Raw genomic sequence first — 17327 nt, 5'->3', positions numbered from 1 at the left:
CCACCCTCAACAGAAAAAAAGCAACCCCATTAGGTTTAAAGCTTAAGATTTGTCACTGTGAATAAATTGAAAAATATGCCTTACTTTGTTTTGTAATCTCATATGGTACCAATTCTATGTGAAAACATAGAGTAAGAGTAGCCTATGAATCTAACCAGAGAAAACAGCCCAAATACCAAATGTGGAATCTGTGTCAAAGAAATTACTTTTAGTGTGGTTAGAGGTGACAAATTCTTACCCTCTGGACTTTTGTACTGTTAGGTTGAGAAAAATGGGTGTTTTCCTTTGTATCTAAATGTTTCTTTTCTTCAGAGGAATTAGGTCCAACCCTTGAATTATTGGAAGGTAGGGAACTTGGTGGCATAATTTCCTTGATTAAAAAACATAAAACACAAAAAGGTCCAATTTTATGAGTATTTAGTTCTATCACCGTGTCAACGTTTTTTGTTAAGCATAGCCACTTAATTATTTATGAAGAAATCTGATAATTTAACATATTAGGAACAAACAATGTTTAAAGTTCACCTTTTCCCATTAACAATGGTGTTTAAGAATATAGATTATTATAAAGTGTTTTGACATATAAAATTACAGGGCAATTAAAAATCAAATCAGGAGTTAAGAGAAAGATGGCTTTTAGTAGAGGTTAAGAGCTTGTACTGTTCATGCAGTGGAACCAAGTTTGGTTTCTAGCACCTGTGTCAGGCACCTCACAACTGAGCTCCCCCTGCCCCGCCCAACACACACATTTTATTGAATAAAAATAAACCTTAAAAAACACTAAATAGATTTAACTTCAAATAAAATAATCTTTCACAACAGACAGCTAGTTAATATGAAAATTTATAAGTTTGTGCGTGGATAGTATTTTGAGAGTACAATTGAATTAAGGGTTATGCTGTCCCTTTCTATACTTCATACAAATACTTAAAAGGTTACACCAATAAGCATATGTCCAGGTAGATAGGACTGAGGGTTATAAAAGTCATGTTGGGGGAAGTGTTCTTATGTGCAGAGAAAGCACACACAGAATGAACTCGTCACATAACACTCAAACAAAAAAGCATTTATTTACATAGGTTGTTCTATGCATGCTGTTTGTCATTAATAGCTGAACCAGTGACATACACTTTATAGAAGCAAACTCATGACTACCCATTATAAGATCACACAATGAAGACAAGTAGAGGTTAAACTTATTTATCTAAAGCCCAGCATTAGAAAACATACAGTCATTGGGTGAGGCAAAGGCAGGCAGATCTGTGACTTTCAGGTCAGCCCGGTCTACAGAGAGAGTTTCAGGATAGCCAGGGCTACACAGAGAAATTTTGTCTTGAAAAACCAAAAACCAAGCTAAACCAAAACAGATAGTCTAGTATCCATAGTATTAAGCATGTCCGATAATCAGAACAATTATCAATAGTAGAGTACATGCCCAGTAGGGTCAAAGTCCTGGATTTGATTCTGAGTATCACAAAAAGAAAAAAAATGTATGTACACAATGCAGGAGCCTCTGTATTAATATGTTAAAAAAATCAGGACAAACAAAACTCCTCTTAGACAAACCAGAAAAATAAGCACTATTACATACCTCTTCTTGTGGGACACTTTTCTCATTTTCAGCCTCAATCCTCACCCTCACAACTCCTGACTTGTCCACGATCTCTTGAATCAGCTTTCCATTTTTTCCTATTACTTTGCCTAAAATAAATAATTCATGTTTGGCTCTAAGATATCACTCAAATCCTATAAGCACACTCCACTATAAACTATATTACACATTCACATACACACACACACACACACACACACTGGATTACAAGATTCAAAAGAGAAGCTTTTTAAAAAGATAGTTTAATTATAAATTAGTCTTGTTGATTAGGTCATTAAACTCGTTTGGTCAGGTACTACAGCTGATTAATACTTGTGAACTGATTGGGTAATTTTGAAATTTTAAAGGTAATTCAAAGAGAACCCCCCTTTTACTTCTTTTCTTTTTCTTTTTTTATTGGATATTTTATTTATTTCCATTTCAGATGTCATTCCCTTGCCCTGTTTCCCCTCCCTAGAACCCCCATCCCATCTCATCCCCCCTCATCCTTTTTGCTTTTATATCATTTTAATTTCATGCAAGTATTAAGGTCAGCTCTAGGTTGAGGGACTAGCAATACAATAGATGCAAACAGTCAAGGAACAACCAAGACAATAAACACAAATAGTCAAAGAACAAGCAAGGCAATAAACAACATCCTGTGAACACTCCCATGATCACTGTTTCTAACCCCTTATCTTACATAAAAGTGTATACTTTAAACTCACTGGTACTGTGGTTATTTAGTACTCTGTAAATCTCTACAAAGGGAATTAAGAAAAGAAGGAATAATAATAAATGTATTTGCTTATTTGACGATTTCAATTCTCATCTAGCTCTGATTCACATTTCCTCATTTATACATTGGAACTATTATTAGAATTGTGTATGGCACATTTGCAAATGATGCTCTTAAGTTTCAAAGGAGCTTAGAAAGCTATCTAAATATCTAAAAGGAACAAAAATTCTTCAGGCCAATGTTACTAACAGAATATTATTTCCATGTATTAGTCATAATATACAGAAGCAAATTCATAGGTTGAATCTGTTGAAACTCAGAAAAATCTAGTAGTAGTAATAAATAGCAATTGATTGTTTGCTTCATTGTATAAAATTCAATTATATATAAAATTAGGATATGGTTGCTTTCATAGCCACCATCATACATGAATGTAAAGCAAGAATTTACAAATTACATACCACTAAATCTAAAAACCCACGTATGAGGCATACCATATTCTAAGGGGAACCTAAAGCACTTATACAAGCCATGGGTGAAATGCTGCTATATGCTTATTTTGTCTCCTTACTAGAGGCAAATTGGTGAAAAGGGAAAAGTTGCTTCCTAGCTATTTTAAATAACAAACTAGCAAAAGATCGTACAGAAGGATTCATAGTTCTTATAATTAGAGCCACAGTTTTGACATTATTGCTGTGTGTGTGTGTGTGTGTGTGTGTGTGTGTGTGTGTCTTTCTTACTCTTTGACCTTGAGCTCTTTGGTCTGGTCAGTGGTAGAGAACAAAACTCTTGCCACTAAACCAGGATTTCTAATCTAAAATCTGTTATTATTTCTGATCTACTCTTCTTCAAATGAAGTGCAAGAACGTACAAAAAAAACCTACCTGGAATATTCCCCACAGTTTGCTTATTTTTTCTGTAAAATCCTTACATATTCATGAAATTTAGCATAAAGAAAAGTAGGATTTTAGCATGCTTTATTAAGAGTATCTTAACTACCCTAAGTACTTTGTCTAAACAAACTCATTGTCAAAGTGTAGAAAGAACAAATTTTTAAGGAAGATAAATTGGTGTACATACTGAAGAAGGCTTGTGAAAAATAGGTAATCTATCAGTAGATGAGACTCAAGAAAACTCAAGTAATAGTGATTAAGACATTACCCTGAACTCCTGTCAAAACTCCTGTCCTTACAAAAACTGATTTCTGAACAAACCCAGTATTCCTAGTGTTGCAGCATGCCTCACCAAACCAGAATTCCCTCGTTTTACTAAGTATAAACTAAAACTCAATTGGACTGACTGACTACAATGGGCTTTTTGGTACATAGTAACTTTAAATATCCTCTATATTTAATGCAAGACTAGAGGTATAATCTCTTTCTTCTTTGGTAATCTAATTAAAGCTAGTTTACTTTTATACTGCAGTTACTTCCAAATTCCAACTGAACAATTTACTATAAATCTGCTGTAATGAAATGAATAAATTATGAATAAACAAAAGAGAACTTGGAGTTTCCTTCTGTGCCCAGAACTGTGCTAGGTACTACATACACATAATAACACTTCTTTAAGCAACTAGACCTTGAATTACCACATTGATATACATGTTAAGTGAAGGAAAAAAATTCTTCTTTCAAGAGCTCAATCAGTCACCCAAAGTCACAATGCTACCAAATATGTATAAACATTTTCACCTACTATAGTACTAGCAAAATAAATTTTAATGGACATCTATGGCTCTACCATAATCATCAGTTTATCCTGTGCTATGTACATATCTTCTATATAACTGGTATGTGTGTTGGGTAACACTTCATTCACATTCTTGTGTTGTAGCATACATGTAAACTAATTTCACTAACATTTGTACTTTACCTTCAAGTTCTTTTTATTAATGGTAAAAACTACCATGACTCTGGACATTTCTTTGGAGACAGGATCTTGCTATGCCTACCCCATGCTATCCTTGAATTTGTGATCTTTGCGCCTCTGTCTCCTGAATGCTGGGCTATTGCTAGTAATTTTAAATGACACTGGAAGATGATTACAACTCAAACAAAACGCAGTCTATGAATGTTTTAAGCTATGTACATAAAATACATAGGAAGTTTATTCATTTTATACTTCTACAAGAGGATTAAGAAGCGATATGCTCCAAATTCATTTTTAAAAATAAACCTATACCTGCTTTTAGTTTGTTCTACTAAAGACAATTGAATAATTTGGGAATGCTAGTGAAAAGTTCCTATGCTAACATCTATCACAGTGATGATTAGGAAACAGTATTTATCAATTTACAAGGAGCGACTACTGACTCCATAAAATCCAAGGACATTTGGTGTTAATTTATCTTTCAAACTTACCATGTCTAAGCTAGATATATCCAGATTTTGAACCCAAAGAAAACTGACAAGAATGATATCATTTTATCAAATATCACCAAACTATAAAAGCTTCAATTTTCAGTCATTTTGGAAAAAAAATCCAATGCTATGATAAAAATAAATATGCCTTGAGGAGGCTAGGTAAAAATTATCCTTTCAGACATTTATAAGTCTGAAAAACAAAGTACTTCTTGTATATCTTCTGAAAACATAACCTTTAAGTATATATTTTCTATACACTGTAAGAACAGGCTACATCTCAAACATTGAATCAATCAGATTACACTTTTCAGTGATGAAAACAGATTTAACTAGTATGGAAGTTATATACTAGAATTTTATTCTTTGTGGCATATATCAATAGTTACTTTTGCCTTACCTACTAAGTTTCGTGGAACTTGTATGACATCTTCAGCAAATTCCAGAAAGCTTCTAGCCTTTTTCACTGCATCTTGATCCTAATAAAAAAGGGTGAATGGGTATAGTATCAAGACAGAAGATTTGGCATTTGAAATACTATTTGTTTGCTTTTCTGAGGGGAGCAATTGGATTACATGGTGAAATGTTTACCTCGCCATAAATATGAAATGTGCAGGTATCCTCATCTAAATCAATAGCAGTGACTCCAGGTACTTTTCTAGCTTGCTGAATATTAGCACCATGAGTACCAATAGCTAGACCCATCAGATCTTCTCGTACGATAAACTGTTCATGAAACCTTGAGGCAAGCTGCCTTGAACTCTGAAGAGAAATGCACAACTGATTAACATATTTTATCAATTATTAAGACAATTTCATTTAGGTCAGCCATGTAAATTGTCTTGACCCTATATATCAGGGTCCTATACATTGTCATAGTAGAAAAACTAATTTTAGAATCACACATAAGTTCTTTTGAGGCTACTGAAGGTCTATGCCATTTAAAACACTTTTTTTTTGTTAACAGGAAAGAACTTTATTGACAGTTTTTCAAGGTTATGTTTGCAAACCTATTTGCAAGGCTGCCTTTGGTACTCAATTGATATTCACAATGTAATAATTAAGAAGCAGACAAATATTCCCAATTAAGAACAGCTCACTAGGTCTGACAGACTCATTTCAATTTAAGTAATAATTAAAAATGCCATCTTTAATAAAAAAGTTATTCATTGTACTTATTATGGATATATATGTACTTTTTCTAGAAATGGTGCCATTTTTGTAATATATTACCAGGTATGGTGGATCTAAACATCCTTCTGCTGAAATGTGGCATTAAGACAAACCCCCCACCCCAAATGAAGGGAAAAAGTTCCTAAAACTTTGTGGTTTAGCAGTTAAGTGAACACTCCCAGAATATAGAAATCTCAATTTTGCATTACTTATATCTTCAGAGTCTGTTAGACTTTGTGATCTGAATCCATAAAAGCTTGATGAACTCTTTAAAATATTCAGCAATGACAAAATTAAGTTCCAATGATATCCCCACATAATGTGGATAATCACTGTTTTTAAGAAGCATATCAAAACTGAATGTTTAGTTCTAGCATGCCATTAATGAAAACCAGACAGATTAGTGGCTCATGTTGAAAAATGGGCATTTCTTATAAGGATTTATGAGCCTCTTTAATATTAGTAGTGAAGAAAATAGACATGCATATCATTATTCAACACACCAGATTAACTTGAATGAATAAATATATCTAATGCAAGCAATTTTAAAAGAACAATAGTTGTTTTTAAAGGTAATTGTAGCAAAGTATACAAAATCTTTGAGGATTTTCCAAGAAGTCACATTTTTGGATCTTGATTCATTACCCTGGTTCATTCTTCCCATTGATAATTTATGGATACATGTAAACCAAAAGTATGGTAAAGAACATTCAAGAAGAATTAGATGCTTAAGAAGAGACATGAGTACATGTTCATAATACAATGAAATTAAGAAGGCTGCTGTGGCCTAAAAGTTATGAGAAAAATCACTAAACCACAAAAGTGTGAACATGGGGGACATCAAGAAAGAATGAGAGGCAAAAAAACTAATAAAACAGACCTCAACAGCCATTTGGCAAACAAAAGTATATTTTTCCTTTTCTGTTAAGAGCTCACCAATCACACACCAAGTTGGAAAGTGGCAATTTCCACAGCCTTGACTAACTTTTTTTCTTAAAACTGCAATTTCAAACTATCCTTTTCTTTTGCTGTATCAACTGATGATTCCCCCTAAAGAAATGAATAATGATGAGAGACTCTTCAAATTGACAGTAATCTACTTAAGCTGGTATATTAAAACAAAACCCATTTAGTTTCTATGGTAATGAATGGAAGTACTAGATAGTTATCAATGAAAATAAATGCATGGTGATGGCAATTATTAGAGAATTAATAAAAGTAGATAAAATGCACCTTAAGAGACGAAATAGTAAGTTAGGGAAAGAGCCTCTGGCAGGAATCTGAAGACAGGAGTTTTAAAGAGTGACAACCAATTAGAATGAAGAAGTTCTATACCCTTTTAAACAGAGATAAACATATATAATGAAAGGAAAAAGATTAGATATTTAAATACTCTCTAGTACTTTAATGATAACATGTTACATAGAAGAAGCATTGTCTCACTTTATAGCAGCTTCGACAAACTTTTGGTAAAAATGAAATGTCCAAAATTTCCTTAAAGTATATGACTGCTGTGTAATTTGAAAAATATCAAGCATGAAAATATTAGTATGCTTATAATTTTGTACAATTTAAATTTCCAAACTAGAAGAAAATAGGAAATAGTAAAACAAGCTGTCCATACTTGAATTTGAGAAGCATATAGTTACTATTTCTGGACAGCCTTACCAATCATGCTAGGGAAAGGAACATACCTCCAGTTGTTTACTGGCTTCTTCATTTCTCAGTATAAGAGACAACTTGGTGCGCAGACTTCGAAAGTGCATGTCAATTAACATGTGGGCTCGCTTTGAGGTGACTTCATTGATGGACTGAGTGATTTAAAATTAACAACATTGTTACCAAAGCAAATGCCCCCAATGGAATAAAGCAAACTAGACAATTAAAAAACACTCACCAAAATTACCAGCTGATAATTTTCTGGATCATAAGTTACAGAGAAGGCACCAACTGCCTTTTTAAAATCCTTATGTGCCGATTCTTTGGCACACCTAGAAATAAAACACATTCATCATTAACATGAATGATCACGAATTACTAGCACAAATACAGGCAGATAAAATTACATTAAGAATCAAGGATTCATACTACATTTCTTTTATGTAAAATGCTAGCTCTATTTACAAGTTATGCTCTTTTACTGTACATCTGTGAAATAAAGCAAACATTTGACACAATAACAGGTAAAAAAGCAGCTAATTAAAACATTTTTAGAAAATTTATTCATGAACACTGCATCTACATCAACCCCACCTCCTGTGTTTCTCTATTTTTTGTTGTTGTTGTTGTTGTTTTTCAAGATAGGGTTTCTCTGTGTAGCCTGGGCTGTCCTGGAACTCACTCTGTAGACCAGGATGGCCTCGAACTCAGAAATCCGCCTGCCTCTGCCTCCCAAGTGCTGGGATTAAAGGCGTGCGCCACCACCGCCAGGCCTTCTCTAGCTATTTTTTAAGCATTTATTTATCCATGTGTTTCTGTGTGTGCACATGCATGTTATCCTAGATTAGACTTAAACTCAATTATACAACTGAGGCTGGCCTCTACCCGCCAAGTGTTCAGACAACAGGCATGTACCACATCTAGCTAAACAGTTATGTTCTTAAGGAATTGCTGTTAGGGTTAGATTGCCGAAGAAGACGTATTTATGGGAATCACTTTTTTCTGTATAATTCTTGATTTCGTTCACACATGTCAATACTGTTTGCAGGCAAACTGAAAAATTATGGAGATAAAACTATAAGGTATCTGCATTATCTTTCTCCTTTAAAGAAGAGCAGTTATGTCTGTTGAAATAGAGATGAAAACATAAAAATTACTTGCATACATCATCTCTAGAATTAAAAAGGGAAAGCATCAGGAGCAAACTTTGTAGTCTACAATGTGACTTTTGACAGAATTATCATTTTCAAAATTTTAAAAGCTTATGAAGAAAATCTGTTTAGAAAACTCAATGTAGATTTACACACTTTACCCATATATCAAGTAAGTTTAAACAAATACAGGACTTGCTTGCTTATATAACTAGGAAAAAAACTATTTTCTTCCTTCTCTACTGCAACCAAACTAAATACTTTTGCCAAAGTTAAGATACAAAACATACTATTTTAAAATTTACATTCTGAACCAGTATACAATATTTTAATTTATATATGCATATATATGTGTATATAAAATGTATATTTATAAAAATACACACCCTTGCATGTTCCCAGCATTTTTTCATATAGCATTTTTTTTTGTAATATCAACTTACATTTGTCGTAAATCTTCTGGCACCTCCAACTTGATCTTATGGAAAGTATCTTTTGTAGCAGGTTTGTTGGGATTAACGGATCGCAAACGCTCAATTGTGACAATTTCATTATATGTAGCATCACATGCTGCATATTCTATCACATAAAACTGAGAGAAATAAACAAGTCATTCTTAGCCATATTTTTAAAAGAAGGGAAACCTACATAACTTTTCCTATTTTTTTGAGACAGGAGTAGCCCAAACTAGCCTAGTACTTACTATATAGCCATGGATGACCTTGAACCCTGATCTTTTTGGCTCAGTTACTTAGTGCTGGGATTAAGAGCATGGATCACCATGCCCAGCTCCTATCATTTTAAAATATAAACTCTTGTGGGGGGGGGCTTTAATAAATAGAAACACATAGCATATAGCCAACATATAATGAAAACATTTTTATAAAATGACTTAAAATTAGGCAGTAATTAAAAATAGACACAAAATTAAAACGTGGGTTTAGAAAATGTAAATAGTATGAACAAATATGCATTTTCCTACCTCACCCTTTATCATCCTCACTTTAGCTAACCACCAACAGCAAGGCTCTTTTTCATTTGCTCTGGAATAAACCTACATAAAAATTGTAAAACAGAACATTTATGATTAATATAATTCAGAAGCTACAGACATTAGACATTGAGGAAATCTTAAAAAGTCCGTATGTATCTTTGAAATCGTATGCCATATGACTTCAACCAAACTGTACATATATGTTAACTTACACAAAGATACATAATTGGAAACAACTTGAGAACTCACAGTTAAAAGCACTTTGCTTACTTCTCTGATCTACGTCAGTAATACTTAGTACTCTTGACATTGACACAAGAAAAGCTGACATCCATATGACTAGATTGTCTTCTGTAGGTATTCAATGATCTACAAAACTGTATCTGAAATCATGTAAGCATCATTTTATTTTATTATAACAAGAAAAACCAATCCAAAGTTATAGACAAAGGCAACAACTACCTGTTCAATAAGCAGATAAGTTCACTGATCACTCAGCTTACTAGGGTCCTGGCCTTCATCTCTTTTGAAGGCTACTCTGCTTTTCTAGCTCCTCCTCTCAATGAAAAAAAGGACAAATCTATTCTGGCAAGCTTTGGAATACCATTTTCCTGGCTTTCATACACAACTCTAATAATTATCTCTTAGAAAACCACTTCAAGTTCATATGCAATGCAATCTTTTGTGAAGACACTAACAAGTAAGTATTAATATAGAACTTAAGTGCTATGATCTGCTGTGCCACCTTACTAGCTTCTGAGGCAAGTTTTATGATTCATCTCATTGAGCTTCAACTGTCAAGCAACTAAGATGAAAAAACAAAGTGGTTTTCTTTAGCCCTCCAAAGTCTTGCCATAGAAGCAAACACATAAACTGGCCTTTGCTTTAACACTGCAAGAAGCCCACAGGGAAGAATGTAACCTCATCAAAGGGAAAAGACTGTCCTCTTTTAATGTACCTGATATCCTGAGCAAAAAATTAGCATTTAAGTATCTAACTTTATGTTGCTTACCTGACAAGTATCTATTTATTTGCTTTTTCTTCATACTATAAATACGCATGAAACTGCAAAAAATAATGCATTTTTAAAAAAGACCTCAAAATGAGGCCTGGGAAGTAGGACGTAAAAAAACCTACAAAATTGTAAGATAGATAAGACTATAAGGCTCAAGTATAATACAAAACCAATTTTCAACGAGTAGAGAATCACAAATACAATGATTTTGATCAAATTTCAACAGTACCTTTTATTCCAAAAGCTCAATGGTAGATGAGCAGGTAGTTCAAAGATACAGGCTTAGAAATATATATACCAGAAAAATTCACTACTACTACTACTAAAATAAATTTTAGATTACTAGTCTATTAAATAAAATTATTTCTTTTTGTTTTTTGAAACAGGGTCTCTCTATGTAGACTTGGTTGTCCTAGAACTCAGTACCATAGACCTGATGGGCCTTGAATTAATGAGGGATATGTGGTTGTTTCCTGAGTGCTGGATTTAAAGGCCATGTGCCACAACAACTGGCTCTAGAATTCTTAAAAATTTTTTCTTTTAGAGGTAAGGCACTTTCACGTATGAAGAACTGGCCTCTAACTTGCTACATAGCCAATGAAGAACTATGAATTCCTGATCCTCCAACCTCTACCTCATAAGGACTGAGATCATAAGTATATGAAATCATATTCACGCTTTGTTAGAATTATTACTTTCCTTTGTAAAACTATTTTTTCCAAATTCATTTTGCTTAAAAAGTAAATAGAATAGTAACAAATATAAAAAGTATTACCTACACAAAGATTTAGAAATGGGACAAGGGTATACTAATGGGGTAAAGGAACTTTGAACAATAACAAGATATTCCCCGAGTGTGGCTCAGTAGTCAAATATAAGTACCATATAACATTTCAAATCATTAACTAAAAAGGATACTCAAAAGAATATGTCCATTTCAACTTTAACACTCAAAGTAGTTTAAATACTGTTAAAAGCAAGGTATGTTTTAAAAGTCAAAGAAAATTATACAGATGTCCTCAGTTCTTGGTTATTTCACAGTTTGGGGAACTCACCTCAACTTCATCACTTTCGTTTATATCTTTATTATAACCTACAGGTGGTGGGAATCTCACATCATGGAATGGAATCTGTCTCTCTGGCTGCCAGCTGCAAATAAACAAAATATCATTATTTGACATGCTTTTGGTGTTTAATGCAAATAGTGAACATGCTGCAATCAACTTTGGTTAAGTGTGACTCTTTTTTGGTTTAAAGAAGCAAATGCCTTCAAATGGCCAGTTTTTGCTGAGTGGTATATAATGGCAATGTACAGACATTTTAATGAAGTCTGCATGCAGCATAGCAACCTGGGCTTCCACACAGTTTTTCTAAAGACAACAGATCAAAACTATTACTCAGATGGTTTTTCTTCTACTAATTTTAACTCTGAGACTTTTAAAACCCAAGTCTACAACAGAAATCCTTTGATGCTTAAATTAGTATTGACAATTGTTAGTAATATCATCAACACAGTTCTACTTGCAAAATAACTCTGACCACATTCCATCAACCACAGTAACTATCCTCTACTTCCCAAAGCAAAATGAATGGCAGTCAGCACATTAGCAATTCTCGACTCACTTGTCCCCCTTTAAATTTTAGATCCCACGAGGTAGTCAATTCTTGCCATAGGTAGCTGGATGCTGATCTACCGATGTATCAGCATGGACTGGGTTGGTGGGGGGGGGTCTCCTAAACCATAGAAACCCAATGGAGACAGCCTACAGGAGTTCAATTAAATTGTCTATTTTTAAATTTAAAATATTGAATAGCTTTAAAATACCATTTTTCTACTTACAAAGACATAAAATACTAAGTAACAAATTTTATAAGGACATTAGATGATTCAAACACTTAGAGCAGTCACTTTTTCCATTAAGAAAACAGATCTGGTCTGTGTAAAAACTTCTGTGCCTATGTGTCTATGAATGTGCATGACCAGAGGCCAGAAGAGAGTATCAGATTCTGTGGAGCAAGTTTCAGATGCTGAGAACGGAATTTCAGTCCTCTCTAAGAACAGCAAGTATCCTTAACTGCTGAGTAATCTTTCTAGCTTCATAAAATGTCTATATTTCAATACAGGACATTTTATTAAATCACCATTGAGGAATACTTGTCTTTCTTTTCCTTTCTGTTTACAAAGAACTATTGCACAAGAGGACAAATAAGTCAGAATTTGTGGAAATCTGTTAAGTGATGAAATTAGACTGACTGCTTCCCTGTGACTTAAGAATACACTTGAAAAGAGTACAATTAAAATGAAGCAGAATGGCTTTTTAATACCCACTGATAACTAGTGACTTTTAACACGTTACAAACTGTCAGGTACACTTCATTTGTAAGGCATATAATGCAAAATATAAATTTCTTGGTTCCAAAGAAGTGACAATGACTTTAACTCTTTAAGTACAGATTCAAAGATGTTAAATACAGAAGGTTAAAAACTAAGCTATTCTTTCTAAACAAAAGGATCCAATTCTATGAAATACTGTGTCTTCTTCTAAGTATTCCCGATGAATCATTCTCTTCCTTTAACTCCCTTTTTAGATGGAAAGCCAAAAAAAAGAAGTACACAAAAACCAAAGATTCTGCTTAATAGTTTACAGTTCCAAGGAGAAACTAAGAATAGTGAATCAAAATGCCCATTTTTCAAAACAGTAGTATTACTAGTGAAGAAAATAAGTAGGTAAAAGTATAATCGTAATGAAGCTAGAAGCATGGCTTAGCCATTAAATAATTACAGCGATCCAGGACAGCCAGGACTACACAGAGAAACCTTGTCTCGAAAACAAACAAACAAAAAACAAAACAAAACAAAAAACAAACAAAAAATTACAGCGAACCTGAGTTGGTTCTCAGCACCCTTGTTGAGCAACTTACAACTACGTATAACTCAAGCTTCAGAGATTTGATACTTCTAGCCTTCATTAACATCTGCACTCTTGTTGCACATACTCTCACACAGATATACATTCATGATCATAATTAAAAGTAAATTAATAGAGTTTAAATAAAAAAAGATGATCCCCCAAATTACTCATGATACCTTCAATAGAGATGTGATATTATAGTTGTTTATTGTTTAATGATGGGTACTTAAAAAAGTAAAAAGGCAATAATGGAACTTTTGTCTTTACACATTCAGGCAAGGATATTCTATTATTTAAACTTGTAGACTAACAGTATTAGTCTGGAGATTGGAACAGGGTTTAATATTCTGCTAGTCCTTTCATCTATATCCTTCTAAATGTGTATCAGGCATCAAAAGTTACTACTTTGTTCTGTTGCTAGCTTAAAGAATCTAAGCTTACAGTCTAATTTCAGATTTTTCTAGACAGTGAATTGCAGGTCTATTAATATTTTAGAAGCAAGGTATTTGTTTTTAGTGCTCAGTAACTCTGTGTCACAGACTGCAGTTTGGGAGATTTACTGAGATATAATTTATAAACTACATAATTCACAAATTCAATAGTGTGTAGTACATTCTCAGAGAATACACAATTATTGTTAGTGAATTGTAGTATGTTTTTATCTCCACAACAGGAAGTATTTTATACTTTAGTTATGGCCTTTCTCATACATCCCTAACAAGTCTAAGCAATCATTATTCTACTTTTTTAATCTATAGATTTTCAGTCTGCCTTGGATGTACCATTATTATGGTTGAGAAAAGCTAAATGTTATAACTGTCACTTACCAGAGTTTAATAAAAATCCTAATACCAATATCAAACTTATATGTACTTTAGAGTCTCAAAGGGCTACCTAAAAAAATGGCCTTTATTAATAATCAATGAATTTAGTGACCAGACTTTTCTCCTCCCAAATGAAATGGTATCTATACTATCGACTTTTTCATACAGCTCATATTCCTAGATCTTTAAGTACTGCTTTATGATCTAGAAACAAGAAGCAGTAAAGATTACCTGTCATTATTACTGATTAAAATATATGAAAAAATAAAAATAATCTAATGAGGAAAAAGAATTTCTTCTGGTAAAATAAACCATATAATTAAAAATCACCATAAAACCTACAACCATTTTTATTGTAAACACTCATAAATTCCCACATTTTCAAATACAAACTATTTAAACTTTCAGCTCATTGAGAAGAATGTGTCTTTTGTTTTCATAATCAAATGGACTTAAGGATCAAGATCATATAGTAAGGACCTCTGAAGCCAATCATTAGCAAAAGAGGGTCTTCCATTGATTTAATACTGAGCTCTCTGGGAACTTCATTTTGTAATAGGAAAAAACACTCAAATCAGACTTCAATTTAAAAAATGAGGAAAAAGGAATGGGTATAAAACATTAAAAGTCTTCAACATTAAGATTAAATAGTAAGAAACTTACTTGTTTTCAAAAGCAACTGTTATAGAATCTTCATGGACATCTTTTACAAATGCCTGCAAGAAAAGCCACAACAAATCAAATTTTAAGCTTGAAGACCATTCTTAATTAAATTTTAGAGATATTTAATAATAAAATGGAATTTTGATTGAAAATCAGCTTCTGATGTTCCCTTCTTTACCATATCTATTTTGCCACATACTATATATTAGGCTTTAGGAATACAAATAATTACAACACTAAATAAAAATGATCTCAGAGTTTAGCATCTCAAAGAGACAGCTTCACTGGCCATTACAATTCAGTGTTGAGTATGAAGTTAGAGGTATACTTTAGACTACATTATTAAAAATAAGAAACTTATTTTAGAACCATATGCCTAGCAGTAAAGATAAGCCTGTAACATATCCATAAATGCTCTATTGTCCACTTCCTCTTTTCACTTACCTATCTTCTATTTGCTTTCTAGGTTTCGATTCAGGTAGAAACGACAACTAAGTTAAATTTAGTTAATGCACTATTATCTTGGAAATGCTTAGAATGAATTCAATGAACATCTATTAATTGGACTGCTGCCTAAGATGTTTCTCTCCTAGCCCTGGTGTAAGATCTGTGTTTTGGTAGTGCTGTTACTTTGAAAGGGGAAGATACACTGGAAAGGTGAATTTCTACTGACCCTTAAAGTATAAGGATGAACTAGCCAAAGACAGTAGAGGACGGAGAAGCAAGAGTAAAAACAGACAACAAAAAGCAGCTTGAGACTGTTAAAAAAAAACAAAAACAAAAAAAATCCAATAAGAAAGCTGAGACAATGAACGAAATAGAATTTTAAACCCATGATGTGTGCATGTGTGTATGGGGGCTGGATGGATCTCTCTCTCTCTACAACTCAAGCAATAAATGTTTCTTTGAGAAGGCAGCAGTACCAGGGAAACCCTGCTCAAACTAGTGACAAAGAAAGTTATTTATTTCCCCAGGATTCATTTCAGCAATATGGCACTGGCAGCACACCTTGGTGATTTACCAGCTTTTACATGTATAATAAAAATTACGGAAATTCCCATCCAAATTGCAAAAGAAATACCGGAGGCCAGGCAAGTGGTATGTATATCAGGGATAAAATCCCTATTGGGAGCCCCTAATGATGATGTGAAGCCAACAATCTAATGGAGACTCCAAACAGCAGGATTATGGACTATGAGGCCATAAGCTGCAGGGAGCAAGCACAATATATCCTTATATTTACAGGTTTAAATGACGATGAATCAAAATTTTCTTCTCATCCATCTGATGTTGCTTATTTCCCAGATATATTTAAATTATTAAAATTTTACAGTATATTTGAACAACTCTGGTCTAATATTATTGATACTTTAGAATGTACCCTATTACATAATCAAGCAGGCATCTAGTGTACTATGGGATTGTTTGTCCTAGTCAACAACAAATGTACCTGATTTTGAATTAAAAGTTGTGAGAACTGTTCACTCAGGATCTTGGTTTTATATACTATACAGTAAAATTATGGAGAAGGGGAAGGTGTCCTTTGTCCTCATACAGTAGCTAATACCAAGTTAATAATGTACTTCTGGGGGAGATTATTAGATGCCAACTAAAATCAAGACTTCCATTATCATTCATTTACTAAGAAAAGGAAAAGATAACTATTCTGTCCTTATCCTGTTGGAAAGTTATATGATGTTTGCATGCCTTGGCAACAGCACAACAGCATATATAACAGTACGAGTTCTTTACAGTACATTATATACTGAAAAAGTTAAACTCTTGAGTCAGCAAACTGAACTTTGGTACAGCTGGGTGGAAAATTGTCCTTTGTAAAGCAAAGTCTTTCAAAAGCTGGTCTTCGCTGTTTGTATTGTCTGTGGTAACCAGAAGTGACCTATGGCTATTTACATTAAAGTTAATTACAATTAAATTCAGTCACCCATTCACCTGTCACATTTTGAGTATTCAAGAGTTATGGATGGATCAGTGGCTATTTTACCATATTGTATTAATTTAAAACATTTACAAACATTAAGAATTTTCAAACTAACCATAAATGTCAGCCTTAGTCTTATGACTATATGGCTGCATTCTTATTTCTCCCTACTTGCCTAAATTATTATCTAGTTTAATCATATGCATTCAGCACATTTGTCTATTTCCTAAAAAATGAAGTGTTCTTTCAAAGGAGAGCTGTAAAAGATAGAGATAGAGAGAGAGAGAGAGAGAGAGAGAGAGAG

At 33.2% G+C, this 17327-nt stretch overlaps 1 protein-coding gene across 5 annotated transcripts in view; it reads right to left on the bottom strand.

The window, feature by feature from the left end:
* Positions 1–17327, bottom strand: part of Fmr1 (fragile X mental retardation 1) — a 35619-nt gene that overhangs the window by 12013 nt on the left and 6279 nt on the right. For all 5 annotated transcript variants that reach the window (XM_028788416.1, XM_028788419.1, XM_028788417.1 and 2 more), the window contains exons 2-11: positions 15085–15137; positions 11741–11834; positions 9659–9730; positions 9120–9268; positions 7764–7857; positions 7561–7677; positions 5285–5455; positions 5094–5172; positions 1592–1701; positions 239–370 (exon numbers count right to left, since the gene is read on the bottom strand). In XM_028788416.1, coding sequence (XP_028644249.1) covers positions 239–370; positions 1592–1701; positions 5094–5172; positions 5285–5455; positions 7561–7677; positions 7764–7857; positions 9120–9268; positions 9659–9730; positions 11741–11834; positions 15085–15137 — 1071 coding nt within the window. The remainder of the gene's footprint in view (positions 1–238; positions 371–1591; positions 1702–5093; positions 5173–5284; positions 5456–7560; positions 7678–7763; positions 7858–9119; positions 9269–9658; positions 9731–11740; positions 11835–15084; positions 15138–17327) is intronic.

The sequence above is a fragment of the Grammomys surdaster genome, unplaced genomic scaffold (genome assembly GCF_004785775.1).
Source record: "Grammomys surdaster isolate TR1022 unplaced genomic scaffold, NIH_TR_1.0 125749, whole genome shotgun sequence".
Lineage (NCBI taxonomy): Eukaryota > Metazoa > Chordata > Mammalia > Rodentia > Muridae > Grammomys > Grammomys surdaster.
This window is presented reverse-complemented; position numbering and strand designations above follow the sequence as displayed.